General features: G+C 52.5%; 11 protein-coding genes across 11 annotated transcripts; 4 read left to right on the top strand and 7 right to left on the bottom strand.

The window, feature by feature from the left end:
* Window positions 1–391: 391 nt before the first annotated feature.
* On the bottom strand, window positions 392–1,991 carry POX_b03262 (Meiotically protein; the record flags this gene model as incomplete). Its single annotated transcript, XM_050112162.1, has 2 exons — window positions 392–772; window positions 897–1,991. 2 exons carry the CDS (start codon window positions 1,989–1,991, stop codon window positions 392–394), a joined length of 1,476 nt encoding a protein of 491 aa, XP_049972508.1.
* A 156-nt stretch (window positions 1,992–2,147) lies between these two features.
* On the top strand, window positions 2,148–2,434 carry POX_b03261 (uncharacterized protein; the record flags this gene model as incomplete). The annotated part of the gene is made up of 2 exons (XM_050112161.1): window positions 2,148–2,255; window positions 2,345–2,434. The coding sequence occupies 2 exons, from the start codon at window positions 2,148–2,150 to the stop codon at window positions 2,432–2,434; spliced, it is 198 nt and encodes a 65-aa protein (XP_049972507.1).
* Window positions 2,435–2,588: 154 nt separating this feature from the next.
* On the top strand, window positions 2,589–3,649 carry POX_b03260 (uncharacterized protein; the record flags this gene model as incomplete). The annotated part of the gene is made up of 2 exons (XM_050112160.1): window positions 2,589–2,765; window positions 2,855–3,649. The coding sequence occupies 2 exons, from the start codon at window positions 2,589–2,591 to the stop codon at window positions 3,647–3,649; spliced, it is 972 nt and encodes a 323-aa protein (XP_049972506.1).
* A 903-nt stretch (window positions 3,650–4,552) lies between these two features.
* Window positions 4,553–5,898, bottom strand: POX_b03259 (Sec14 cytosolic factor; the record flags this gene model as incomplete). Its single annotated transcript, XM_050112159.1, has 3 exons — window positions 4,553–5,194; window positions 5,316–5,439; window positions 5,657–5,898. The coding sequence occupies 3 exons, from the start codon at window positions 5,896–5,898 to the stop codon at window positions 4,553–4,555; spliced, it is 1,008 nt and encodes a 335-aa protein (XP_049972505.1).
* A 2,085-nt stretch (window positions 5,899–7,983) lies between these two features.
* Window positions 7,984–10,600, bottom strand: POX_b03258 (GTPase-activating protein; the record flags this gene model as incomplete). The annotated part of the gene is made up of 5 exons (XM_050112158.1): window positions 7,984–8,144; window positions 8,203–8,285; window positions 8,348–10,050; window positions 10,163–10,296; window positions 10,387–10,600. 5 exons carry the CDS (start codon window positions 10,598–10,600, stop codon window positions 7,984–7,986), a joined length of 2,295 nt encoding a protein of 764 aa, XP_049972504.1.
* Window positions 10,601–11,658: 1,058 nt separating this feature from the next.
* On the bottom strand, window positions 11,659–11,997 carry POX_b03257 (uncharacterized protein; the record flags this gene model as incomplete). Its single annotated transcript, XM_050112157.1, has 1 exon — window positions 11,659–11,997. The coding sequence occupies one exon, from the start codon at window positions 11,995–11,997 to the stop codon at window positions 11,659–11,661; it is 339 nt and encodes a 112-aa protein (XP_049972503.1).
* Window positions 11,998–12,318: 321 nt separating this feature from the next.
* POX_b03256 (uncharacterized protein) lies at window positions 12,319–12,667 on the top strand (the record flags this gene model as incomplete). The annotated part of the gene is made up of 2 exons (XM_050112156.1): window positions 12,319–12,454; window positions 12,519–12,667. 2 exons carry the CDS (start codon window positions 12,319–12,321, stop codon window positions 12,665–12,667), a joined length of 285 nt encoding a protein of 94 aa, XP_049972502.1.
* A 5,048-nt stretch (window positions 12,668–17,715) lies between these two features.
* POX_b03255 (uncharacterized protein) lies at window positions 17,716–18,417 on the bottom strand (the record flags this gene model as incomplete). Its single annotated transcript, XM_050112155.1, has 1 exon — window positions 17,716–18,417. One exon carries the CDS (start codon window positions 18,415–18,417, stop codon window positions 17,716–17,718), a length of 702 nt encoding a protein of 233 aa, XP_049972501.1.
* Window positions 18,418–20,574: 2,157 nt separating this feature from the next.
* Window positions 20,575–21,234, bottom strand: POX_b03254 (N-alpha-acetyltransferase 30; the record flags this gene model as incomplete). The annotated part of the gene is made up of 1 exon (XM_050112154.1): window positions 20,575–21,234. The coding sequence occupies one exon, from the start codon at window positions 21,232–21,234 to the stop codon at window positions 20,575–20,577; it is 660 nt and encodes a 219-aa protein (XP_049972500.1).
* A 592-nt stretch (window positions 21,235–21,826) lies between these two features.
* Window positions 21,827–23,885, top strand: POX_b03253 (Phospholipid:diacylglycerol acyltransferase; the record flags this gene model as incomplete). Its single annotated transcript, XM_050112153.1, has 3 exons — window positions 21,827–22,159; window positions 22,249–23,656; window positions 23,740–23,885. 3 exons carry the CDS (start codon window positions 21,827–21,829, stop codon window positions 23,883–23,885), a joined length of 1,887 nt encoding a protein of 628 aa, XP_049972499.1.
* Window positions 23,886–26,030: 2,145 nt separating this feature from the next.
* On the bottom strand, window positions 26,031–27,574 carry POX_b03252 (Inositol phosphorylceramide synthase catalytic subunit aur1; the record flags this gene model as incomplete). Its single annotated transcript, XM_050112152.1, has 2 exons — window positions 26,031–26,910; window positions 27,156–27,574. The coding sequence occupies 2 exons, from the start codon at window positions 27,572–27,574 to the stop codon at window positions 26,031–26,033; spliced, it is 1,299 nt and encodes a 432-aa protein (XP_049972498.1).
* Window positions 27,575–27,881: the final 307 nt, after the last annotated feature.

The following is a 27,881-nucleotide window of genomic DNA, read 5'->3' as shown; positions in this document are numbered from 1 at the left end:
CCAGGCTCATTTGCCATTCCCTGGGCTCCGGGCAGTCCATAAGGTTGCAAGTTGACCTGCCTTCCACTAGTGTCCGTAGATTATTAGCTGCCCTACCATCTATCGTGACCTCTATCAAAGACCCTCGAAAAATCAAAGTTCGGCTCCAGCGAAGTGCCCGGGCGCCAGAAGACATCGCAGTCGAACATGGTAAAATCAAGCATCCACTGGAACTTGTGCGAAGAAGAAAAGTGGAAAGTCGATATAGAGGAGAGTAAACTCGAGGGCACTCCATACCCCAGTGTGAAAGAACCACCTGGAAACTGGAACCGGGGAAGAAGTAATGACTGGTAGGCAAATGCTCATGTATATGTATTGTGTATGAGGCCAATCGAAAGGTTATGTACATGTATTAATAGATATGATGTTCCCTCCCAACCTCTGCTTCTTTAGGAATCCCTTTGATCGCCCCCATCTTCATGACTTTCAATGGTTGGTTGGTACACTTTGCGCGCTTGGATAAGAGACTATCCTGCCTCGAGACGGGGGTCAAATCCAGGAGTTGCGCGGCCGCATTGCTTTGATCATCGGCCAAGACGTCCGGGCCCGTGACGTGCTGTTTTCCGGCTTCCACGGCACGGATGAGGCTGTCTCGTTTCCGCTCCAGTTTGTCCTTGTCCTCGCTGGTTGAGCTGGAAATTCGTCGATGGAGGTCGTAGATGGTCTTGTTGAAATAGGTGATGACTTGCCAGCGAGAAGCTTGGAAGAGAAACATGGTCATGATCTGGGGCACCTAAATAGGAAGAGGGAAACTGTGAGAATGGTTCGTAGTAATGTGTCGACCAAAAAAAAGTACCTTGTTGGGACAAGGGAATCGCAAATAAAGGGTCAACTGGAGTGAATCCGGGGGTCCGAACCTTGTCAGCCAGGTAATACAGCTCCTCCCCACCATCGTTAACAAACTTCTTCAGCGCGTCGATCCTCTCCCGATCAATAGACGTCTGTTTCATGGCGCGGAGAAGACTAGGAATGTCCGAAATCTCTTCTGTTTGAGGCTCCTCCTCCGCAGTGCCCACCCGACTCAAGAATCCTGTTCCCACTCTCGACAACCCCGCGAGACTTTGCTCTCGACCACGCGCTTTGGAGGAGTGTATTGTGAAATAGTCCTCATTGAGCATGTGCGCTTGTTCAAACCCGGACTGGCCGCGATGCCGTCTCTCCAACGCCTTTGTCCGAAGTCGCACCCAGCGCCGTCGTCGAACAAACGAGTGGAACCAGGGATGTGTGCCGTGCCACTTGGAGGTGGTAAATGAGAATGCATACTGCCAGCCCTGCTCATCAACGTCGCCCGACATATCGACATACCACGTTCGCCATGCCCATTCCCAGCTTGGATCGGGCACCTGGGCGTTGGTGATATTCACGGCGCTCGGACGTTTATCCTGCGTCATCCACGCCGGGGGGTCGAAGTTGAGGAGCGAGCTATGCGAGTAGAGTGGGATTCCGAAGAAGAACCAGCCTCGCTGATTCTCGTAGAGTATGTCGAGCTCAGAAAGCTCTGTGATGTGGCCGGCTGTGGTCGACGCTTGACCATGACCATGACCATCATTAGATTGGACTGCTTCATCAGTCGTGGTCCGCGTATGAACATGAGTGGAACCAGCCCCATCATGTTCAGGGAGACCGGTATTTGCAGCAGCGACACTATTTCCCTGTTGTGAAGAGCGTCGGCTGGCTGGAGCACTCGAGCTTGATGTCGAGATCGGTCGCCGCAATCGAGACCCTTCTCTGCTCGGAGAACGTTCTGTATCGGACGCCACCCCTAGCCTTTCCGGTTGCCATTTCGCATATTTTCTCCTGGCCAAGTGATCAGATACGGCCGTGCGGCTCAGGTGCCTTGTTAGGCTGCTCTGGCGACCGACTGTCGAGGGCTGTCGCGAAGATGATCCACTCAGCGGCTGTTGCGTCGGGACCGTGTTGTCCACCAGAGTGATGCCGCTCGTGTCGGCCATTGGTATCGCTCGAACGGGGGCGGGACGAACCAAGGGTAAATCCAGAAAGAGCGCCTCGACCGAGGTCACTGAGGTCTGTTGTGTTGTGTGCTCTTCTCTCCAAGGGTCGGAAGGCACTAGATTCGTCGGCAGCCTGATGGGGTTGATTGCATCACTATGCCTCAGCCACACTTGGAAGTGTCGAACAGGGGCTCGAGCGACCACAGATTGGATGATCCGTCGCCAGCGAATTGGGACTTCAAGCTGGTCCACGCAGTGCGCCAGGTAATTGTGGAAAAATAAAAACAAAATAAAGTAACAAGGAGTGAATCAATTAGGTGTAGTAAGCTAACAATCTGAGAGCCCATTCAAAGACCGGAAATGGTGTCTGGGAGAGAGAGCAGATCGAGGAATTAGAGTATGAGGCGCAGGCGCCCGATGACGAAGTTGCGGGGGAGAAGTGAAGAGGGCGGGAATCGCTGCCAAAAAACGGATCTCGCCAAGCCTCGTCTTGTTCTCGTGATACGCGTCGCAATTCCGCGGATCGCAATCCCCGTCACACTTGGCTAAAGAAACACAACCAACAGACCTCCACTCCAGTCTGAAAGGCCACCCGTCATGGCCGCACCGCACTATCGCAAAGTCGAGCTCCAGTCGCCCGCCGACTTCACCTACCTTTACGCCAACACGGTCGCTCTGTCTCGGCGAAAACTAGATCTCAATCTCCCGCCATCCGCAACCAACGATGATCAGCCCGATCCGATGCGCGAGCGCGTTCGCGAACTAGTGGACGAGGTAGGGCTCTGGAAAATGGCTTCTTCATGCGGAGGGTCTTTCTTCCCTTTTCTTCGTGGGCTGGACAGACACTCCTCAATAAAAAGCAGACCCCCCTTGCCTTCCCGTTGGAGATTCAAAACACTAATGCCGAGATTGTGATCTACCGTCCCCAGTACATCACCCGCACCTTTACAACCGCCTCCTCGTCGATCAGTATCAACGGCTTGGATTCAACCTCCCCTGCTTTTCCATTTCCCGCGGCGTTCACTGCGCCAGAAACCGTGGAATATGAACCGTTTGATTCCGAGCTCGCATCGCGCGTGAGTACTCTATACGCCCAGCTGGAATCGCTCACGACGACGGTCGCGCAATTACGCCGCGATGCCCCCCGGAAAGCAGCCCGAGCGTATGCTCGCGAACTGGCCGGGTTGATCGCGGAAGAGACCAAGGAAGAAGACGGAAGTGACGCAGAGGATCCAGATCAGAACGTGGACGAGGACGAGAACGAGGACCAAGCTCAAGCTCAGAGTCCCGCTCAAAACCAGCGTTCAACCCGCAAGTCGCTCGGTAAAGAGATAACAGAGACCGGTCAGATGGATGCGGACCAAACCTCCGAAACCCGAGCCTCGAAACGACGTCGCATCGACCGTGATTCTCTCCTTCACGCCCATCCGTCATGGAAACTAGACATTTCATTCAACACCGCCGAAGAAGCCGAGCGCTGGCGAAACGGGGACGTCGCCGAGGTCTACGAGAACGCTCTCCGGACGCTGCAGCGACTGCAAGGCGAAGCAGAAGGCGAGGCCGGGGCGGAACATGGTTCCGACGGCAACGCGTTGGCCACGACGGTGGGCAAAGCCGAACGAGCGGGCCGGGCGGCTGAGGTGGTGGAGAAGATGTAGAATGGCACGTCTGTCGATAGCACAAAGGGGGTTGTTTTGTTTTCCCCAAGGACCATTTCAGAGGAAGTGGTTTGCCCCAGGAATGTGGTATGGCGACAGTGGTGGTTTCTTGTTTCTCTTCCTCTTCCTTTTCTTCTCTTCTTGCACTTTTCACACGAGTCTCCTGGTTGAGACTATTCAAGGCGTTTACGGTTATGGAAACCTCCCCCCGAGGGCAGGTTCAGGATCATGATACCAATTTGTTGTGCTATATTGTCCGGCTTTTGGGCCCCCTCCAATTCACTCTTTTCAATCCTGTAAAAGTGAAATCGATCTTTCATTTATAAAGTAGAGGGTTGGATTAAATACATCTGAAGAAAATACATCAACCATATATGGAGAATCGAAGAATAATGGAAAACAATAGCGGGTAAAGAAGAAGTCCAGACCACGGGTCATACTGGACGGGCTTGAATCAACAGAGGTGCCTGAATAGGTACTTTTGATAATTTGACATTGTCTGCCTTTGCACCAAGCGTAATTGAAAACCTGGTAGGTCCTAGGTCTCGTGTCGCTCTTCTTTTTTCGTTTCCCCCCCCTCGCCTGCCCGCCTCAATGTCGATAAAAATGGATGTTCCTCACTCCGTCAAAGGGGAAGCCCGGACCGGAGGGAGATTGCGATATCAAGCACGAGCGAGCACAGACATGGACTCCCTCTCACCATATACAGAGCGACGGGGGTGCTGTCAGAGGGCAGCCCAAGGGAAGCACTCCATCGAGCTGACAGGATGCACAAGGGGGACATGGCCGGCAACGATAAGGGCGAAGAAAAAGAAAAAAAACACAAAGTGTTTAAAAATTGGGAACTGTGTCTATAAATTTGTTTGCTGTGACTCCACTGGTCCCACTGAAAGCTTGTGATATCTATGCACTAGTCTGAACCCCCTCCTGACCCTCGACATCCTTCTTCACGTAACCGGGGTCCTCATTTTGGATCACGGCCTCGGCACCCGCCTTCTCTGTTGCAGGCTGGGCCCACGCAGGTGTGCGAGCCCATTCGGATTCCTGCCAAGGGCCCATGTCGGAGAACTCACAGCCACCGGAGCATTGGCAAGTACCGCCGAACTCGACGGGGAGATTCTCGGCGGGAATCTGAGCCAGAAGCTCCTTCTTGTAACCGGAGCCGAGAACGTGAATCTTCTTCACCGTGATGGGGTCCAAGAAACCCTTGACCGCGGAGAAAGCACTGCTGAAGCCCCAAGGGGCATTGATCAGGTATAACTTGCCGAGACGCTCGGGGTAGTAGTTTTGAGAAAACTCCGAGGCCTGGCGCACGTAGCCGTAGACAGAGGGAATGCTGGTGACACCGACCCCCTTGAGGTCCATGATGGTGCAGCAGGTCTCGAGCAGCTTGCCGGCCTTGCGAGAGCAGGCGGGGAGGCGAGGGTCGGCCACCTTCTCATACTCGCAGACCAGGTTCTGCAGCATACGCTCGGCAGTGGTGATCTTATACATCGCATTCAGGTCGATCTTGCCGAGCTTCTCAATGTACACGGGACGGCCATCCTGCGGGGTGGGAAAATCCTCTTGTGTCAGTCCCACATTCTCCCCCACGCACCAAGAGACAACCAAAGGGAAAAAAAAACACAGGATGGAGTGGGTGGGTTGAAAGGAGCCAAAGCCATACCTTGTCGGTCTTGTGATAGTACTGGGGGTAGAACTTGAAGACCTCGGGCTTTTCGGGGTATTCAAAGGTGCGAGGCAGGTCGTCCGTGCCAAACTTCTTGCGCCACTCCTCACAGTTGATGAACCTATCGAGAAGCGCCACTCGGATTAGCTTCCGACGAAGCAGGATGGAGAAAGTCGTTGATCCGCAAGGGGACAAGGTGAGAAGGGCGGCTGAGCGCTTCCCGTCCGCTGCGAGAACGACCACGCGCAACTCCTCTGGCACCGTTGGTCATCCAACAAGGGCTCTTCCCCTGATTCCCCACAGGTCCGCCACGTTCGGGGAAGGAAAAAACAACATACATGGCCTTGGCCAGTTCAACGTCAAACTTGCGGGCGCGCAAGAATCGCAACAGGGTCAGAGTGTCCAAGCGCTCTGTGAAACCTTGCTGCTCGAGCATGGTCCGCAGCTGATGTACCTTCGCATCCTGTTCGGGGGTCGTGTGGCCAGGGTGACCATCTTGCGGCTCCGCTGCGATGGTCGGGAAGTCGTAGTGATCGTACTTGGGATCGGTGGGCAGCTTCTGCTCGGTAGGGGCCGCCATTTTGATAGAGATGGAGGGAGAATGAGAGAAGGGGGGAAAGACAAAGAGTGGAAAAGAAGAAAAGAAGAAAAGGGGAGAGAATCACACCAAGGAGGGAGAGGGTGAGGATGAAAAGAAGTCGGAGGGGCAGAAAGTAAAGGAGGAGAGTGGAGACGATGGAGAGAGCCTGGAGTGGGTTCGAAGGCGGGACTGCAGGTGGCCACTCCGTTCGAGGTTGAACAACAACAGCCGAGGACTTGCTGAGCAAACCCTCTATGGCACAATCTCTTCTTGGAAGGAGATGTACGCCGAATGGCTCAAATGAGAATAGAAAGCAGAGGTTCCTGTCCCATGAGACTCATTCATCGCTGGCCAGGCTGAGCCGCCTCTGACATACTTGGGCCTAGGGCTCCGCGCTCTGACTGTCGCTTTATCGCTACATACGTCCAGATTGAGACACAGGTTCACCTCTATCGTCACCATCCAAGGCCACATCACGTTTCAACACGTTGAGATTGGCCTACTCAAGCGCTCCAAGCTTTGCCAGCTCAAAAGAGTAACCGGGCAGTGCGAAGGGTGGCAACATTACTCATAAACGCACTGGACCTCTACGTTCCATCGGGTGATCGACAGGCCAGCGTAGAGGTGCTTGGTTGTCGATGCCATCATCGGCGATGCGGCCGCCACTCTGCCCATCAGACCTATAGTCAGCACCCAGCCCAGATGTCCGTCTAGAGTAAGCGTACAGGACGCGCCGTGAGCGTAGATGGTTGTCAGGGGAAAGGAGGCGGTGTCGGTAGGTGTCCACTCCAGGGACAGGGCGCTAGGACGCAATCGCCCTAGGACGGACGGTGTGCACTCTATCATGCATTCATCTCTTCCAAGCAAATCCACGCTCGCGGCGACGGCCTGAAGAGGCCCACGGGTGGACTCGACTAGCCAAATTCTTCCTAGTCACTCGGAACCAGCCAGCTGGAGACCGCTAACTTTGATGTCAGTCTGGAACTCCCGCTTGCCAAGCCCGAATGCCTGGAGTCTCGCTGCCCACCTTTTGATCACAGCCAGTTTAGAGCTGACAAGTAACAGTGACCCGGCGTGAACAACCAGTAAATCCGAGAGACCAAAGGAGGTCAAGCAATTATCTCGGCCCAAGGAATGATCCGTGTTGGCGAAGGCAGGGGTCTCACCTGGAGAGGAAACCACAATCAATGACAATGGAACAAAATGATGATTATATTATACACGACATACAGGGCAACCATAAACGACAAAGAGAGACCGTCGGCCAGACACAGACAGTCTCGCTGCACAAGTCAACAAAATGGAAGAAGAACATCATCGTCTTCTCGCTCGAGAGAGAGTTCGTCTCATTAAGCAAAGTCCCGACTAACAAGACTCGACCGATCGGAGCAATGGAAGAAGAAAAAATCTCACAGCAGATGGGAAAAACAGATAATATATTAGAGAGACAGGATTGAAGTACATGAGAATCTTGCGTTGGGTATAACTGGCCATTAGATCGGTTGGACACACAAACGGGTGAATCACGAGACCAAAAAAAGAGAAGAAAAAAAATAAATTAGGGGGCAAATAAGAAAACCGATTGAAAAACATCTTGTCGTGCGATCATTCGATCATTCGGAAGATCAGTACCGGAATCTGAGCCAGCAGAAATCCCGGACCATTCGTCTTCCACCAGCGTGCGGTGCTGAGTATCGTCCAGGCCCAAGTTCACCAGTCATGTTGACAAGAAAAGCGAAATGTACCGCATCGGTTGCGCTCAGACCGGAACGTAAAGCATTCTGGAAGAGAAAAGAAACAGCGATGATCAAGTCACCCCGGGTGCCTCATTCCAGCCCTCCGTTCCATGCGCCGTGGACGGATCGGCATCGGACTGTATCGCGTGGTGAATTTCATGTCCATCAGAGATCATAATATGAGCGTGTTCTGTGCCGAATCCTGATGAACGGGCAGAGAACGCAATGTGAGTGCACCAATGTCTTTCCCTCAAGCTCATCCATCATAACATTAGGGCCCGCGAGGGGCAGTGCTTGTCTTTGCACGGCAAACAGAGGAAAGAATTATTGTTGGTTGGAGTGGTCCCGTTTACCATCCCTTCTTGCGTGCAAATCGTTTGTTCAACAAGGTCAGTACCTTGGTGACGTTGAACTGAACATACTCCAAATCGAGATCCTCTAGGTTGTCCTTTTGCATCTCAAGAAGATCGTCCAGTTTGAGATCCAGCTCCAGCAAGCCTCGAGCGCGACCTGTACCAGTTAGCAATCATTCGAATGGGATCTCCCCAGTTTCCAAATATCGACTCACCTTTGTAGTGGAGACTGATCACAAAGGTCCCAGGGAGCGGGCTCTTGAACATGAAGTAAATGTTGGCCCGACGCGACGGTTTTCTGGGACGTTGCTCCGCCGAATAACTCCCTCCTTCTCCAATTGCTGATGCGTGAACTTGTACGGTCCCAACTCTTGTTGCTTCTGCTGTTTCCGAGTTTTACCCTCGGATTGGCTGCGCACGTTGTGCAGGTAGGACTTGTACGTGTCCAGCTGGCCAACCAAATACTCATTGTGATCCCGAATCGTGGCAAACACATCCTCCAATTTGCGGGTCTCCTCGAGCACGTGATGCTTGAGAGAGCCCAGGTGCACCAGCTCCTGCTCCACCTCGTCGCGGAGCAAGCTGAACTCATCGGAGCGATCAATGACACCCATGTCTTGCAATTGACTTAGGAGTTCCATCGTGCGGATTCCCTTTCGCACCATAACAGCATCATTCTTAAGCGTGGCAGCGGCCTCGGCAATCCGGTCAAGGCGCAAAGGACGACGAGCCACGGAAGAATTGGGTGGGAGAGAGCGAAGGATCTGAACAAAAGTGGACTTGGCTTCCATGAAGAACACCTCCTCTTGAGTGATGTCTAATGCGGCCGTCAAGTCATCCAAAGCAGTTTCCCATCGGCTGAAGAGAGGCACGGTAATGGTTCGGTTCTCCTTGCGGGGAACCTGGGGCGGCGCCGCGCCCAGTTCCTGCAGCAGTAAGGAAAGGTGAGAATTCTGATCCTGAGCCAGAGCCAGGCTATGCTTCTCCAAAAGCGCATGCGTAGCGTACATCTCATTCAACGTGATCTGCAGCTCAAGGTCGCGCTTCGAGAGAGCCACGTAGTTGTCCATCTCCAGACTTTCGTAGAAATCTTGGACTTCGCACAGGTCCAGAAGGAACTTGTTGACCCGCTCCTTATTCTCCTCGATGAAAGGCTGCAGACTGGCCATATACGGCTCCTTGGCGTAGGACGGCTTGTTGGCCAGATTTTGCAGCATCTTCGCGATCAGGGTCAGGGTTCGGCGGGGCTTGTCGGTGGGCACAGCATCGATCAACATGTATGAGCGAGGAGTGACGATCGCTGGATTGATAAAACGCAGGAAAAAGAAACCTCCGATCAGGGTGCAGATGGTGCGATCCTGGGCATCCGGATACTTGCGCCGGGACAGACTGCGGATCTGTTTACAAATCCATCGAATCCCGTACGGCGCCTCGTCGACCGATTCGATGATCGTTGTCAGGAACCCGTTGGCGATATCGGTCAACATCTTCAGGCGAGGCGCAATAATAGCCTGCACCTGCTCATTGTCGGCGGCATCTTCGGCGGTCACCGAGCGAGCCAGGTAGTCGGGAAGCGAGCCGGTCTCTTCTTCGATCTGCTTCACCATGCTCTCGTACACTTTGAGAGGATTAATCTCCAAGTCGACATCCTGCAGCTCAATCAACGAGTTGATACGCTCGGCCAGAATCTGTTTCAGGTAGCTCTGACCAGGACCCCGACGGGTGTACGTGGTCATCATTCGGGAGACTGGAGTGTTCTGGCGCAGCAGAGAGGAGTATTCAGGGGTATTGTCGAACTGATAGGTGAGCACAGATTGGAACATGGTGAGAAGGAGATGCTCTTCGCGACTCTCGTATTGGTTTCCATAAATCGTGAACATGACGGTCTGCAGCAGTGAATCGATCTCGGCCATGGAGACCAATCGGCACAGGTGTGCAATGTGACGCGGTTCGGACTGGAGGAGGAAAAGCAAGTTGCCGTACTTTTGCGTTCGTTCGTCGTTGGGAAAGAATCCCTCTGCGGGGTCGGCCGTATCGTCCAGATGACTGGCGACTTCATTTTGCTATTCGGGAACAAGTCAAATGAGCATGCCTCTGTCCATAGCGATCAAGGATTGGGGACTCTTCGGCGAGGGCGATCCCTCGGAGGAACATCATGCGGACCGAATCGCTTACCTCTTCCAGTGCCATGCGATTCTGAATCAGCAGGGCAATGCGCGAATCCAGATACCGCACATCCTTCTCCAGGACGAAGTTCTTCTTGGACTGTGACGAAATTTTGGACTTGAGCTCACGGAGATATTTCTGGGCTACATGTATCCTGCCTGTCAGCTTTGTCTCCCCTGCTGCGGCGCCCGCGAGCGCTCACTGTCCGCTTTGAAGGTCTTCCCTCCACATACCTCGGGCTAGGTCATCGGAGATCTCCAAGTCTCGATCTTTCGCGGACATGGAAAGGTAAAGCGCAGTCACGGACATCCGCTTGGATTGGCGGATGGACCGCGTGTCGTGCGAGGACATGGTGTTTTGTCGGGCGACGGGCTGAAATGAGGAGGACGAGGAAGAGGAGGCTCGAGACATTCTCGAGGCTGGTTGAAGCATGGTCGCGACCGACATGGTGTGAATCGGCGACGGGCCAACGAAGGTGATCTCCCCGGAACCAAGTGGTGCTGAGCGTACGGTGATGGGCCGCAATTGCTGAATCGTTCCACCCAGCAGTCGTGGTGCGCTGCAGGTTCTGAAAGAATGATAAACACACTGGTGGAACGGCGACGCGTCGGGATAGATCCAGCGGTCGGTTGTGCCCAGCCTCGAGCGAGAGACAGAGGTCGGATTGTATACGCCTGCAACTCTGGTCCCTAGGAGCGCGATTGTCAGGAAAAGAGACGGTCAGGTGCGCGCCGAGCACCACCAAGGGGTGAGTGAGTCGAGGGGCGGTCGACAAAAGCGGGAAATTTGGCGCGGACACGAAAAAAAAGGAGCCCAAAAGAGCGAGCGGGTCAGGAACAGCACAATTAGCCCGAATGGGGATATACGGAGAGATACGATGGTCCGAATTAAGGGGGGGGGGACGTTGGGCGAAAGAGGGTATCGTCGGGTGAGAGGAGAGTCTACAATCCAGTGCACGAGGATGCAGTGAGGGAATAGGAATGAAGGAGAACGACAAAGTCCCTCGCGACAGAGTTAGAAAAAGAAAGGAAAAAGAGACAGGTTCAATGGGGGAGAGGAGGTACTAGTGAGAGTCGAAGAGAGAGAGGGGGGGGCAGGAGTCAAGAGTCAAGAAAGACGAGAGGGCGGGGCCGAAGGGGGTGTGAGAGATCGAAAAAGATGAAATTGGTTTGAGGTGAGTCCCGTCAGTTGCCAGTCCGTTCCACTGTCGGCGGGCCAGGTACCAGGTACCACGGGGAGGAAATGAAACCGGTGTCTTTGGAGGCGTTGCCAATCGGCTGGACAGGAGTCACGGACGCCTGTCAGGTCCCGAGTGGTGAGAGTCTTGAGGAGGGAGGAGGCGATCGGTGATCATTGAGTTCAGCAATTCAATGTTGGCGTGAGGACTCTCAAGCCGGGCGTTGGGGCCACCCGGTTCACGGTTCAGAGTGCGCGCAGCCCAGAAGAACGAGTGGAGTCGCAAAAAGGGGAAACGCGCCGATGAATGATGAGGAGCAACAGAAATCTTAATCGATGGATCCGTTCATGCGGTTTGGGCTGGGAATTTCTATCAACCACGGCCGACTCCGTACCGGAGTTGGTACCGAGTCACCGACAAGGCGCATGGAGTACACCACTTTGACAGTTGTAGTACTCTCGGATGAAATACAAAGAGTACTACTCTGCTCGATAGAGTGCATACTGCAGTACTGAAGTATAGTATCAGACAGTAAGGATGCACCGACGCCCATACGATCAATTCCTGATGGTTCCTCATTTTGCGCTCCCGCCGACGCAGTGAGCCTCTCCGCTGGTCCTGGTTCCTGGCTGGGCAGCAGGCACTCAGGAACCAGACAAATGGACATCTTTTTGGCAATGGATCCTCGACACTCTGTTTTCTTGTTCGCAGTTCATTTCTTTTTCTGTGTACCTCGTCTGCCAACTGTAGTAGTAGATCCGGCATCACTTTACCCATAGTCAGATTCTTGTTTTTTTTTTGCCTTTTTCTTCTTCTCCCCACCTCTCATGCAAGGGTATCTCTCACTATCGGCCATGCTAACGATCTCTTCCTGACACGTTCATCCTTCCCCGTCCAGTCGACAACATTGTACGATAGTCTTCCTCGCAAAAGTAGCCTGAGAGCAATCTGCGTCTATTGCCAATATCGCTGCGTCATTCTTGATCAAATGCCTCAAGACGCTCAAGTGGTGCGCCGTGCAGCGTCGTACTGCGATCTGGGGAGTGATGGATCCGTCGACGTGCAGACGCCATATACACTAGCGGCTTCAGGGTTCCATCTTTCGCTCCCTCGCCTCTGGAGGGGTGCGTGTTTGCCGTGTTCACTCACCCCCTTCTCGATCTTGCCGATCGTCCTCCCCTGAACCAGTTCCAAAGTTTGTCATCGACTTTGCCACACCCGAAGCCCGGCACCCAAGCCTCGCAGTGGGCCATGTCGAACACTACGGAGGTGCATCGACGCCCGTACGCTCTCGGGGGCATCGGATGAACCTCGCGCGGGTTATCTTGCTGCTTTGAATCACCTCGTCCGGGACCTCTCTTCACAAACAGGAAGAGTATTGGGTCCTGAATCTGATTCAAGCCACAACGGAGTCAGTCGTTACGTATGTCTTCCATCGTCGCAGATCGACGCTTCAAAGGCTCCAAAGCACTTGGCCGCTCCTACCGCGCTTGCGAAACGTCAAGACGCATTGTCAAGAGGCCATGATACGAGGATACTGCGGAGTGCGGGCACTAGATCGTAGACCACCTTGGCACCCTGGAGGGATTGACGTTACCATTCTTGGCTGCCAACTGCGATCCATGCGGGCTGAATTCCACATGATCCATGATGGCCGCATTTGGGACCCAGTATGAGGGAGGTACCTCATCGCGAGCCGTCAATCAGCATCGAGCCATCTCCAAATGAGCACGTTACTGGGCCAATTGAGTGATCATCGGCATGAGTCCCTGAGCAATGTCGTGATCTTCAGTCCATTTCTTCCTAGGTGACAGCTTGTCCGCATTCCCCGACTGCAGATGAGTTTTCTTTTTATTTATTTTTCTCTTTTGTCTTTTTTTTTCTGTTTCTCTCCCCCTCTCGCTTTCCCCTCCGAACTCATAGCGTATTGGCAAGACACGCAACGGACATCTCAGGAGGTCTCATGCGCCGAACCCGCAACGGAAGAGGTGGTTGGTTCATTTTTCAGACTCTGCACGGCCCACTGGTACCTGCATCCGAAGCAGGACTGGGGAAGGCAAACGGGGCCCGCAAGTCCGCACTGACTTCTCCCCTCTTCAAAGGCACCAACTCGGTGGAGAACGCCCGACTCTCCTGGATTAGAGAGACTCGGAGCGAGATCCCAAAAAGAAAAAAAAATGAAAGTGGATAGGAAAAGAGCATCCGATCACACCGAGTTCTATTCAAAGTAGACTAGCCGGATTGCGAAAGAGGGGCGTTGAGGGAAACCACGAGACCTCCATGTGGGATGGGATGCGTTTGACTGGTCCTGACTCTGACCCACCAAGGCAGCCAGGACTTCCAGGAGTATGTATACATGTACCTCGACACTCGGAACCTGCAGCCAAGAATCAGGAGGAGGATGAGTTGACTATCTTGAATGGCAGAAACCCGAGTCATGGCAGGCCAGTCTCGGCAGATGGTTATCGCTAGCTGGAGAGCCCTTTCATCTCTCCCCCCCCCCTCCATCCCCGCTGGATCAACCGAGCATCAGGTACCGTCCATATTGAGATCATCCAGAGAAAGTGACGGGCAGTTTCAGATATAGTTCTGGTAACGGAGAGCAAGTCTCACGAGTAGTCAAGGTTCTGTCCGATCGACAAGACCTACGAAGCCGAAGGTTCCCCCTCACTCTCGTGAATGATAAAGATGGAGGGATAACCATGCAGCCAGTCTGCGAGGCAAATCCTGATAGAGAATTGTACAGATAAGGATCGCAAGAGACAAGGATGTTGTCTTGACAGAAGATGGGGTTCTCTGTGCCAGCCGCTTCTGTACTAGCGGCCTCGTGTTCCTGGTGGCCCATGCATGTGACTCCCGGGATCGTCAGGATCCGGTTCAAGGCGATAGGCCATCTCTCCAGGGACCGTACGACTGACGAGAAAAGGCATACCAATCGCTCTGGAAAGTGACAGACTCTTTTCATATTTCTTGTCTCCAGAAACTTGGTTCTGTATAGGAACTTGTGGGTTACTCCAATTTGTCTATGAGGCCGCGTTTGAACCGGGCAATCTGCCATGGTTTCATGTGTGAATTAGTAGGCAATTCAAGGGCTACTCTCTGTTGAGACCGTGGTGACTGGTATCAAGTGCTCAGATGAAGTCGCAATGACGCCACGCAACAAAGTTCCGATGTCCGGTATACCCAGACCAGATCTGCCCTCCTCCATCCAGAGCTTAGCATGGTGACAGGTGCTACGGGCATTTTGACGCTAGCGACCGCATGTCTCACAATTGTGGACAATCTGCCTGCCCAACCGCAAAACATAAGGTAGCGCAGGTGCATGGATCAAGGCACCCCCGGCCTCCCGGTTCATTGATCCGAGAAGGCCCTCAACTTGATTGCTTTTTCGCATGCGGCAGACTCAAATCCAGTGGAGTCTGATGGGTACACAGCTACACACACACAGCCAAGGTACAGCGATGAACCTAAATGACCAAGCCGCGATCCTGGGGACAAACCAGCATTAACAGGTTTGTCTCAAATACAGTTCGTGAATATGTGATCAGGAAGGGAACGCTGGCCGTCTTTCATGGTCGATTTGATCGTACAACAATCCTGTGTACTGCAGAGTTCGAGGCACATGAGCCATGTGCTTCACCAGTCAGACAGTGATGGAAACCCGCTCATTGCACTGAATCCAGATTGAATCAGTCGAGAACTTTCGACTCTGTGCGCTTGTATGTCGTTGTAATTCCAGTTCCACCTTGTCCATACATCAGCGTCGGAGCTGTTTGCCGGAAAGTACGCAATCGATTTCCCATCTCTACCAACCTGCGGGGCTGCATGAGATGAATTCATTAAGCCGAAGTGCCTTGTGTTTGCTTCGTTCCCCCCCTCTTTCCTTTTTCCCCCATATGTTATCCTCTCCGGTGGCACCCCGGCGAAACTCCAAATAAGCTAGTATCACTGTACAGTCGTCCTGACTGCTGTGCAGATAGATAGAGTTTTGGCCAGTGCTCCCAGCCGGCGTTGATGAGACACGGTGCATTGTCCTCGCCGTGCCAATCGTGGTACATAGTGCCAGGCATAGGCACCGACTCAAACTCCAATGGATCGTCGTACCTGTAGCGCAAGTACTGTAGATAATGACAGAGTAACATGAATCTGCAAAAGAGCGGCCCTGAGTGGGTATTGGTACCGACTTCTGATCAATTCCCTATCAGATGGCATGAGTGACTCGCCCGTAGCCCTCGCTTCTCAAGAATGAGCTGCAGTCAGACTGAGCCCTTTCCCGACCTGGCCTGTCCTTCTCCTGAGTCTCGAACCGTCCGGCTTCCTGCAACTCAAATAGATACGCAGCATCAGCGCCAGCCCCCTGCGTCCAGCCACTTGACCCTCCCCAGCCCTGTCTGCACGGCCGTTTTGGTACCACCTCAGGTTTATCACCAATATGTGGACAGTGGTTTGACTCTGTGTAAGACAGGCGCATGCAGGCAGCCGTTTGACCGGCAACAATCAGGCCGTTTGCTTCGAGCACGCCCTCTGAAACACATGCTTTGCATGAAATGCCGGGGGTTGGCAAGGGTTACAATCTACTGGGGTCACTTGGCCAATTCTTGAGGCAATATTGATCTTCTCATCTTTATTACAAAGCGGCCGCCTGGTACTTGAAATTCAGGGTGTGCCGTACTTCCTTGGCCGATGCAGAGAATCCAGTTGCGTTGCGTTGCTACTTATGGCTCAGGATGAGGGGAAAAAAGATATCGTATCTCCAAAAGTGGAAATCTGCAGGGGATGTGGAAAAGAGGTTAGCGTGTCAAGGTTCCTCGACGGCCCCAGTCCGAACATATCGCAATCTCACTGGCATTTATTTTCCGGCCGAGTGATCAACTGCAGAATAATCAAGAGGTGGCTTGATGCACGTTGATCAACAGTCACCTGAACTGCTATGTTTACTCCCAGACTTGGTAGTTTAGTCTCTTCTTCATCCGTTATCTGCCGCGTGTACCCAGTACGCAGCTCACTTAGATCTACTGCACCCGACTTCTCTCGAAGATGCAGTCTTTGGACAATTCTCGCAGTCGGAGATGTTCTCGACCCACAAGCTACTCAGGCCATATCTCTTCCGAATCAAGGTTCTAGCCGCCCACTCGCTGGGATATTATTCCCTAGGTAGAGTCTTGACCCAACACATCCAGAACCAGTCACTGCCCAGTCACGGCAGCTTTTCCGATCAATCCCTGGTGCCAGAGTCCAGCCGACACGAGTCACCGTGTAGCCGCGTGTACTTACACTTTCAACACCCCCACCCGAGTCCCCATTGATTGCCGATTCACCCGTTTGCCATGATGAAACGCGCTAGGCACTCTTTTGCAGATCAATTCGACACCAAACACCCCTGCTGCTATAGGAGCGGGGGGCCGTTTTCTTTTTCTTTTTTTCTTTCTTTCAAAACTGCACAGGTGTAAAAATCGACAAATGTTATTTTCCTAGTAAGACTTGGCTTGTACTTTGTCTGCTGCTGGCGGAGTTGCAGATAACCGTTGGGGTAGATCTTTCGCCATGCGTAGTAGGGGCCGGTCATTTAGCTCTGAGGGCTCTGTCAAGGAGGTGATTCTACTACAGTACATACATGCTCAGAATGTTGAATTTAGAGCTTCAGATTTGCCGACTATGATTCAATCTCATTCTATTGGATTTTTGCTTGCAAGACCGGCCTGTTAGCGGGGGTTGTGGCCTTTCTAATATTCAATGGTGTATTTCGACCGGGTATCCCGTCGGAAGCTGGTGTATCTTTTTAGTTCTCAAGAATAAGAGAGGGTCTTCCAGATGATGATCGAGGAATACCTACCTTACTACAATCGATTTGATGATTCAAAAAAAGCCAACTGGCTTCAGCTTGTCCTCGAAACGAAAAGGAATTTCGGGGACTGTTAACGGCTCCATATCTGATCACTTGTTGATGAAATTCATCGCAATAATTGACCCATGATCAAAGGGAAATAGTCAGCAAGAAGCGCTCGGCAGATCACATTCGAGATATCAAAGGTTGAAGTTTTCCATTACAAAACTCCTTGTTGTCGCAGAGAAAGGTAGATTTGAATCCATCGGCTTGCCCAACTCTAAGAACTAAAAGGTTAAAGCAAAGTCGATGATGTTGACCGGCCAATTTATTCTTTCTCCAGACGACGATACTGAGGACAATGGTAATTTGTCACTCGTAACTTGATCGCATGTATGTCAAAATGACCCGTATAGCTTGCTTCAATTGATAAAATTAAAATACAAATGCACGGCCTCATAACAAGCACAATATTATCCAGTCAGCAAGCAAGCTCACCGGTCTCCCTCCGTCGACGGGCAGTCTCCAATGTGATATTCGCCCCCCTCACAAGACCATCCATCATTGTTCTTTCTTCCCACCTTCTTCTTCCACGGTCGTCTCTTCGGCCTCACCCTCGTCCTGCCCAACATCAGTCTGTTGCTTGATCGCCCAACTGCGCATAATCACACCGCCCAGGAACTTCCGATCGAGAAACTTGACCAATCCATAAAACACCCAACCCCAACCCCAAAGCGAAACACCCATCATACTGGCCACAAGCAAGACCGGGCCCAGAATCAGCAGCGCCAACACCACCCAGAGCAGCACCGCAATGATCGCAAACAAGAACACTCCCAAGAGGAAGACAAGCAAAGGCACCCCGCAGCAGATCATCTGACAGATAAGAAATGTCGAAGCAATCGGCCGTTGCAGAATCTTCTCGTACATGGCCGCCTGTTTCGGTGCTGGCAGGTACTTGTTGACTAACGTTTGGACAAAGACTTCGAACCAGTCAAAGGCCCACGGAACGAACGAGGCAAACCACTGCTTGATGGCCGTCCAGATACCGCCAAAGTTGACCGAGGGTGGAGGTTGGTCATTCTTGCGAGCAGTCTCTTCGCTGGGAAATCCACCGGGAAGGTCTGGATCGCTGGTCACCGGTTTAGTGGTCTTTTGTAATTTTTTGACGGGCTTCTTGGTGGTCGATTTGGCCGTGCTGGTCGCGGTGTCGCTGGCCTTGTTGACGGAGCCAACACTGCTCGAAACGGGATCGACGGGCATGATGGTGCAGTCACGGACGATAGTCAAAATCACGGCGAGTATCCAGGTGACCTACGACGACAGAGGTTCGGTTGAGGCGGATTGAAGCTCGTTTGTCTTTGCTTGTTGACACCGACAGCGGTCGCAAGAGCGTAGGGAAATTGGAATCAGAAAGAATGGAGTGATCTCATCTGCAAAGATGCCAGAGATTTTCTTTTTGGGGGGTACATTACTCACGTTTCTCTAGCTATCTAGATAAGGTAGTCAGTTAGGTATTTTACTATGGTCAAGATGATCTTCGTGGTGGCACGGTCAGGGCAAGATTCTAGGCCGATGACGTAAGGGGCTGCCAACAAACTTGATGGCCATATATTAAAAGCTCGTGGCATCTCTTCAGCCAACGAAACAGGATACATCAGAGTGATTTAAAACGCTACGCTATATGTGTCTGTAGCTTCAGCCACAGGGTGCGACAACTGGCGGAGGCAGGCCAATTGGAACCGTGGATGGCTGAACCAGACCGACTCACATTCGTTGAAAGTCACCACTCCGCCGCCAGACACACCTAGCAGTGAAGACATATTAGACGAGTTACTGAAACACGGCCTCGACCATCAAATGACATCGTCGGTAACTGTACGACGCTAGATGTGCTTGTTCTGAATGACCTTTCTTCCAAGGTGTTCCTTACTGCTCGTCTAGGATATTACCATTAGAGAGACGTCTTTATTTGCTTTCATTTCATGACGAGTCCTCTCAGAATACCTCGTCGCGAGAAGTAGCATACAGCTAATATCATAACCGAGTCATATCCAGAATATGTGTGGACGAAAAGATGTGCCCGGTTCATTGAGGCAGGCACTCGACGAATTTGCTGCAAACCCCGTGATCACGAAGTAGTCACCGCAGAGTCTCACGAACGTCCAGACGGCGTTTGCGATGATCATCAATCTCTCGGGTAGGATAGTCGGGCATCTCAGCGTCGATGCTCTATCATCTGATAAACCCGGTGGAATCAATGAATGCTTGATTTACCTAGTAGAAGTGTATGATAAAGACACTTCTCCGTCTCGCCTCAACTGGACTACAAGCCCCTTCACTCCAAAATGGATCCATATCATTGAACCGAGCAGCTTGTGCTCTCCATGACTAGGTACCAGTGATCTAGCATCCTATGTAGATCGTGAAAGAGCTGGCTTCCCCGCCTGTAGCCACTGTGCACCATTTGTTTATTGAGTCGAATTGTCGAGACAGTGGCTCTGATTCGTAAAATCCTGGGTGACTTGTCGTGAAATACACAGGCCCGTCACTTTTGAAAGCTTCTCGATTTTGACTCATCTTGTTTGTTCGAGGCTGGATGTACATTGGAAGGCAGAAAATGTGGATTTACCCGGAGACCTGCGCCTCCAATGAAGAGTCGCTGAACATTTGATTGTCTCTCATTTGCTAAGGTCGACAAAAAACCGCCGTTCCCATGCAATTACCTGACGTCCGTTCTGAGATCCTCATTCTTGCGAGTTCAGCCCTATCACACAACACTGAATAGATGTGAGGCTTTGCGAGCATCAGTATTGCCCAAGCTCAATGCCAGATAGGAACTTGAGTCAATCAAGCCAAAGGAAAAGCCCGAGGACAGGAAGACTTTAACGGGGATTGAGCTGATTCACCAAAACACCACCAGAGAGCGAAATCGATGCAAAGTATGAGATTCAAGCCGCTTCGCTTGCGATGGAAGGTGGTATGACAACGCAGTCATGCGATGTTCGTAACGTGATGCTTTCTCACCGAGTCATTGTCCTGTTGCCGACTCTGCATTGGTGCCTCGGCTGCACTCCTTGATAAGAGCCCCATCCAATCAATGTGGTCAATGCTAAAGGGAGTCCCTAGCTCCAGTCGAGAAGATCAATTTCGGCGGCGACTGAGTAGATGAGAAACAGAAAATAGGCTCCCTCTCCCCCTCTCTTTCGGTGGGAGTGAGACTACTCCGGGCAATTCTCGTCTGTCAAGTGTGCTGGCTGGTTTGCATTGAATTTGCAATAAAGGCAAGCGAGCTCTCAGAGTTGATCAAACTGAACACTCCATCGCTCATGTCCTCGCCCATTGAGTTTTTGAGAACAAAGCCTGGACTCCGATCGAGACGCGGGAGCACGACATGACGAAGTTGTCGCATCGACTGACTCAACTGCCGTTTCCTTCAGTTGTCGGAGCAATGGGATGATCCATTGGATAGGGCGGGCCATACGGGTCGTATGAGGTCCGGATAGAGCCTACCCCCTCTCGCAGGTAGAGGACAAGGCGGTATGCGGAGTTGCCGTTGAGGTAATAACGGTGGAGTCGTTTACTGCGTAAGAAGCCCAGTCTTTCGTAGAGCTTCATGGCAGCAGTATTGGTAATCTCGGTCTCGAGGACAATCTGCAAATCATATCTCACGGTGAGCAATCCGAACAAACCCCTCTGCCTCACTCGTATGTCGGACAGAAGACGTACCTCATCCGCGTCGCGCTCAATCATGGCGTCAATAGCCATGCGTACTAGCCTGGTCGCAATCCCTCGACCTCGGGACTCCTCGCGCACAGCCAGCATAGCAATGTACCCTCGGAGTGGACCTCCACGATGCGGCTCCAGCTTCGAGACCACGACGCCCACCATTTCGTCGTTCTCGTCCATAGCAAGAAAACAGAGATCGCCCCATTGGTAGAGAAAATACCGGTAGACGTAGATGCTATAGGGTTCCGACAGATCTTTGGAGATCAATTGACGCATGGCGGCGACGTATTCATTTTCACGGGCACTGTCATACCGCACGTAGCGCAAATCAGACGAGTCACTTTGACTCATCTTCACAGTCTTGGAGAGAGAACGTCGAGGAATGATATGGATAGTGGAAAGAGCCAATGGTGTTCAGGGCGCGTCGACCCGACTGTCGCAGCTTTTGAGTGAGTTGTGAACTTGTTGAAGTGCTCTGGGAAGGGTGGGGTTCACTGGGTTGTGCGGTAGAGATGGCCCCCGACAAGAGTGGAGTCGCGGAGTAGCTTTTGGTCTGTCTATCCACTGGTCAGCAGTCGGTGGCTGGTGCTGCAGTCGTTCGGAGTCGGAAGATGTCAGGTCGGAAGCGGAACTGAAGGGAAAGCTGGAAGCTTAAGTGTGACGCGACGAGCTCCCCAAAAGTCGGGTCTCCCGAGAATTGCCATGTGACGCCCGTGATCCCGCGTTCCTGCACAAGTGCAGGTACACACACACACACGCACATGTTTCTTGCTTTTCTTTCAAGCAGTCTCTTCCGACTCATTTCTCCCTCCTCCCTCACTTTTCGGGTCAGCTGAGAGCAACAAACACAAGAAAAGTCCCTTTTCCACCTTTCGTCAAGTTAGTTCGCTGAAGCTCTGGTGAGAGCCCTCTGGGTGATCTCGGCTTTCTCCGCGGTCGCAATATGCTGCGCCGTCGTGCGGGCAAGGATGATGCCGCACCGGGCGATAAGAAGGACAGCAAGGGACGGCCATTATTAAACCGGCTCAAGACGGAAGAGGACAAACTTCGCGAAGAGTTTGGTGGTGCAAAGGTCAAGCAGCTGGTTATTCGACCACGAAGCAAGCGTCGAAATGGATTTATTTTCGTACTTGGTGGCTTGTTCGGCGTCTTGGTTGCCCTCTTCTTTGCGAATCAACAGGAGGTCATCAGTTTGGAATCGTTGATGGACTTGAATCTGGAGTCGTTGATTGATGTGATGCCTCAAGGCATTGTGCGTGATGCAAAGGCATTCTCTGTAAGTGGTTCGCCCGCCTTCAAAGGTTTGCTTTGGCTGCTGAGAGGAAGACACATTTGTTGGATCGCGCTGATTATATGTGGCTCTAGCAACGTGAGCGTGATGCAGTCAGCTACGATTCTTTTGCCGTCGGCCTGCACCTTCAGTCCCAAGGGATCGGCGCCAAACATCCAGTGGTGATGATCCCCGGCGTTATCTCTACGGGACTTGAGAGTTGGGGGACCGGGGACAATTCACGCCAGTACTTCCGTCGGCGGCTATGGGGCAGCTGGACCATGATGCGAGCTTTGGTTCTGGATAAAGCCGAATGGAAAAACCACATCATGCTAGACCGCAAGACGGGACTCGATCCACCGGGCATCAAGTTGCGAGCTGCGCAGGGCTTCGACGCCACAGACTTCTTTATCACGGGATACTGGATCTGGAACAAAATTCTCGAGAACTTGGCGACCATTGGATATGACCCAACTAATGCCTTCACCGCTGCCTATGACTGGCGACTTTCCTACTTGAATCTCGAAGTTCGCGACAAGTATTTCAGCAGACTGAAATCCTATATTGAAACCGCGGTCGAAACAGGAGGCGAAAAGATATCTCTGGTATCGCACAGCATGGGCTCGCAAGTTGTCCTGTTCTTCTTCAAATGGGTGGAAAGTGAAGCTCACGGCAACGGTGGCAAGGATTGGGTCGATCGCCATATCGACTCCTGGATCAACGTCAGTGGGTGCATGTTGGGTGCCGTCAAAGGGCTGACGGCCGTCTTGTCTGGCGAGATGCGTGATACAGCACAACTGAACGCCTTTGCCGTCTATGGCCTGGAGAAATTCCTGTCCAAGGAGGAGCGGGCGGAGATCTTCCGGGCCATGCCCGGCATTTCCAGCATGCTTCCTAAGGGCGGTGATGCCGTCTGGGGTAATGCGACCTGGGCCCCTGATGATAAGCCCGGTCAGGAAGTCAGCTTTGGCAATCTGATCAGGTTCCGAGAGACCAATTCCTCGTGGACGCGGCGCAACCTTACCACATCCGAGAGTCTGCAGTACATGTTGGATCAAAGTGAGGACTGGTACCGCGAGCAAGTGCTGGGCAGCTACTCTCACGGAGTCGCGCATACAAAACGCGAAGTGGAGGCGAATGAGAAAGATCCGCGAACATGGTTGAATCCCCTCGAGGCCCGTCTTCCACTGGCACCGAATATGAAAATTTACTGCTTCTACGGCGTCGGCAAACCTACAGAAAGAAGCTATTTCTACCAAGAAGATCTTGATCCCCTGGTGAATCTAAATGTGAGCATCGACACGACTGTGACGATCAATGAAAATATCGACCATGGCGTCTTGATGGGTGAAGGTGACGGGACGGTCAACCTGCTGAGCACGGGCTACATGTGTGCCAAAGGCTGGCGCATCAAGCGATATAATCCCGCCGGGGCGAAAATCAAGGTCTTTGAGATGCCTCACGAACCGGACCGTTTCTCCCCACGCGGTGGACCCAATACAGGTATTGATTGATATATCCACCTCCCCTCTTCGTATCACGCAAGCGTTGAGCTCCTTTACTCACCTCTCTGCCTACGTATTTAGGCGACCATGTCGATATACTTGGCCGATCCTCTTTGAATGACCTCATCCTCCGTGTTGCCGGGGGCCGAGGCGACGAAATCGAAGAGACCTACTACTCGAAAATTCGTGAATACGCGGACCGAGTGCAGATCTTCGATGATGAATAAACAATACCCGAACTCGGTGCCCGAGATGATAATTGCAATGACTTAGAAAACAGGCGTTTGGGCACAAGTGGATATTCGGTTTGAAGATGTGTGTGATTCCACGATAATTTGGCCAGACAGAAGCGAATCCCTTCTGGAGGTACACCTGAATTGGACATGGCGAGAGCTCTGTCTTACCTCAGGTTTGTCGTCAGCCTGGCCGTGCTCAAGTACAAAACCCCATTGGAAGAGGGTGTGCTACTACCTAAGATCAGTAGATAATATGCATCGTCACTTGAATAACTTGTAATGAATGAAATGCATGACCTCACCTATCTCGTTCGCCTTCGTACCAACATATGGACTTATCCAGTGTCATACGCAGGCCTTTATCATCTTTTCCCCCTTCTGTCTCTCCACCCTTTGCCGATTTCTTTTTTTGGTTCTCTAACTACTGTACTCCCCAATCTCCAGTGGCTGGAGACAATCGTTCCATCATGGCAGGACTGCCGTGTAATCGGGTACTTCTCTGTCTGAAATCTTAAAAGAGGAAAAAAATGGGGGGGGGAGGGGGGGGAAGTGAATAGACGATTCTACAAGAAAGCCAAGAAACTTGACCATACAAGTTTTACCTCAAACATACGCACGTGGGCGTCGCCCGTCTTACACGCTGATAAGGTTGTTAACGGGCTTTCATGAGCTCGCTCACGGGTTCTGCAAAGACACCTAAAAGAAGTCGCACAGGGGATCTGTCGCGCGGGTCCGGCGCGGCAGCCTACCACCTATCTGGACCTCGATCGGGAGGAAGAAAAGGTATGGATAACAATATAGGGTTGTTTCATAATTTCATGTTAGAGGTAAGGATAATGCAAGTAATCATATCCGACGCCGTGTCCCTTTTCGGGCTACGTTGGTTGCAATCAAACGCAGTCTCGAATACGCCTCCAGGGAAGGGGGAGGAAGAAATTAGCCAGAGGCGAGAGCGCGAGTCATCCGTGCAACCATACAAGTCCAGTGGAAAGGCAAAGGCGGAGTGAAAAGCAACATTAGTCGTTACATTAATTCGTAGTGGCAGTGAAAACTGCAATTGAACGGAGCAGGTTGACGGAGGGAGAAGCCTGGGAGGGACGGGTAATCTAACCATTCAAAAAGGGCAACCGCGCCTTTTGACTGATCTTGAATTCCCCAAAGCGAAGATGTAGAGCGGGCTTCCGCATTGCAGAAGCTGATCGTGGAAGATCAGCCACTGGCTCTCGAGTCCTCGCCATCAACGCCTCCCGGTAAGGTACCGCGCAAATGTCAACCCATCGACATTTGCCATGCCAGACACGAATAGACATTACTACTGGCCACCACGACAAGGTGGGCAGAATTCCGCCGCGGCAAACTCCAGACCATGCCCCGCCTTCTATGTCTCCAATGAAAAACAGACCAGGCGCTCAAGGCAGCCAATGTCCAGTCCAAGCCAACCCAAACTTCTAGTGCACAGCGAGTGATGGTGCAAAACCAGGCGCCGAAACCTTTTTCCAGTTCCCGTAAACCGTATATGCAAAGTTCCCAGGCGCCTTGTGTGAAAGCGATTGACACGAAAGATAAAAATGGGTGTATACCCCCGACCGGGTATGAAGCGAAGTGTGATAAGAGGGGGAGAGAAACCGTTCGATCGGGGAAGAAAAGTCGTAGCGAAGGACATGAGCGAGAAAAGCATTCCCAAAGTGATCGGCCGACTCGGAGAGGGTTCAAAAAATAAGGGTCGAGTCGGATCGATTTTCTGTGCAAGCGAAGGTCTCCAGCAACGGTGGATTAGGCGGACTTGAGCTCATAGCTCGAGCCGATGAGCAAGCTCCATCACGGGTATTAAGATTATAGACGGGAAAACGATTCATCGTCGTGGCAATGGACGACGATGACATGTACAGCCAAAACGGCGTAAAGGCCGTCGCGCAAAGGGCCCGAGAGCACGTGCACGAAAGACCTCGGTGAAGAAGGATTAAGAAGTGGTAAGGTGTCGAAAAAAAAAGGGCTTGATGCAGGCGATGATCCCTCCCCACAAAAAGCATGGATCATTAAATGGGTAACGCCGTCACCCCATAGGGGGAAACCAAGGGGAGGAAGTGCAATGCGATGGGGTGATTAGAGAGTCGAATTCAGGTACCGCGAAATGCCTTAGCGGCCAGCTTCAAGGTCGTGATTGGAGGTCAGTGTCTCACTTTCCCAAGAATAGTGATCGTCAACCGGACTGAGGCTACCAGAGCTCACGGATGAGGAAGAGCCCACGGTCCACTCGTCACTGTCCCCATTGAAGTCGCCGTCCAGGCTGGCGAGATCGTAGCCGAATTCAGGCGAGGCATCGCCGATTTCCACGTAGTCATAATCCCAGCGGAAGGTTTTGTCGGCCTGAACACGGGGAAGGAACCGAGTCTTGGCGAAATAAAACGCGATGGTGGCCAGTAGACCACCACAGACCAGGTCGACGGCATAGTGGTGAGACAGGTACATGGTGGCCCACCACATCCAGAGGGTGTAGGTGACCCACAAGGGCTTCAGGCGCGGGAAGACGTGGCTCATGAACAGAGCGGCCAAGGTGGAATCCGCGGCGTGAAGGGAGGGAAAGGCGCCAAAGACGACGGGAGACTGCTTGAAACCCGATGTATACAGATCGATCCCAAGCAGCTTATCAATCCGCGTCAATCCGGCCGCATTGCCCTGCATGGAATAGTCGGCCGGAGCAAGGCCGTACAAGTTCTCGTACCAGGGAGGGGAGCAGGGGAAGACCAGCTGCACCGTGACAGCAAACATACTGATGTATCCCAGGGTGCGAGCGAAAAGAGGAGTCGTTCCGGGGGGACCAAAGATGAAAAGGAGTATGGAAACCACAAATGGTGCACCGTAGTGGCAGAGGCCATAAGGGATCCATGCGAGCACATCCAGCACGACATTCTGATGAGCAGACAGAATGTTACTGATGTTGGCACCGTACAGGATGTTCTCCAACGCAGGCAACACGCGTACCCAAATCGCCGGGCGCCAATCACTTGGAACGAATCTAAGAGACGGTGACGTTAGCGCATTGATTTCAGCAGAGACGGATTCATGTCCTCCATGACGACGAAATCACGAGTCCTCGCTTTGCCTGGAAAACTGGGCAATCGGAAACCCGTCCCGAGAGGACCGCGTTGTCTTGAAAGAGGCAAAACAAACAATACAAGGGGGCAAACCAAGGCGACCCAGGGAGGAACACCAGTCCAGGGGGCATCTCGGCGCGCGGAGGGAACATAGCTCCGAACTTACTGGCAAGCGTAGAAGAAAATGAGCCATCCGGCAACGGGCAGGAATGGCAGGAAAAACTGCCGAGTGATCGGCAAGAGAGGAGAGAAGAGGAGCAGAGTTGCGATCGCAGTCTTGGCGAGTGGACCGGGCGATTGGATGATGGTCAAGGAGAAAAAACCGAGGATGAGCAAGAGTAGGTATTGAAAATCATACATAGTCCATCGATGCGACTGTAAGGACCGCAGCGTGTCGACGGGCGAGAAGGAGGTCTGCAGTGTGGATATGGATGAGGTGGGTGAGAGGCGGCTGCGCAGCTTGGAGCGAATCTTGCGGCGCATGCGATGAGGCACCAGCATCTGGAAGGATTTCCATGGCACCTGAATCTGAAGTTTGCCGAACTGATTTTGCGAGCGATCTTTCCATGATGGGAAGGTGGACATCTTGTGTGAGAATGAGGTCTCCAGGCGGAGACCGTGGCAAGACTCGAACAATCACTTGCGCTCGGCTGGAAGGGGAGGGGAGGATGCTAGATCGGCAAGCCCTGTGGAAATTGCGATGCGAGAATTGAGAGGTGTGCAAAGAGGAGAGGGAGATCGAAGATGGCGGCGAGGCGAAGTACACGTCAAATTGTCCACCGAGTCGGCATCAGCGAGGCGTCACCAGAGAAGCACAAGAAAGGCTCGGCAGCGAACAATTCCCCCCAGTCTGGTCTTGTGAGAGACGTCAGGCGGCAGGCAGTACGGAAGC

The sequence above is a fragment of the Penicillium oxalicum genome, chromosome II (genome assembly GCF_001723175.1).
Source record: "Penicillium oxalicum strain HP7-1 chromosome II, whole genome shotgun sequence".
NCBI lineage: Eukaryota > Fungi > Ascomycota > Eurotiomycetes > Eurotiales > Aspergillaceae > Penicillium > Penicillium oxalicum.
The sequence above is the reverse complement of the archived record's forward strand: the minus strand, read 5'-3'. Positions and strand labels throughout refer to the sequence as shown.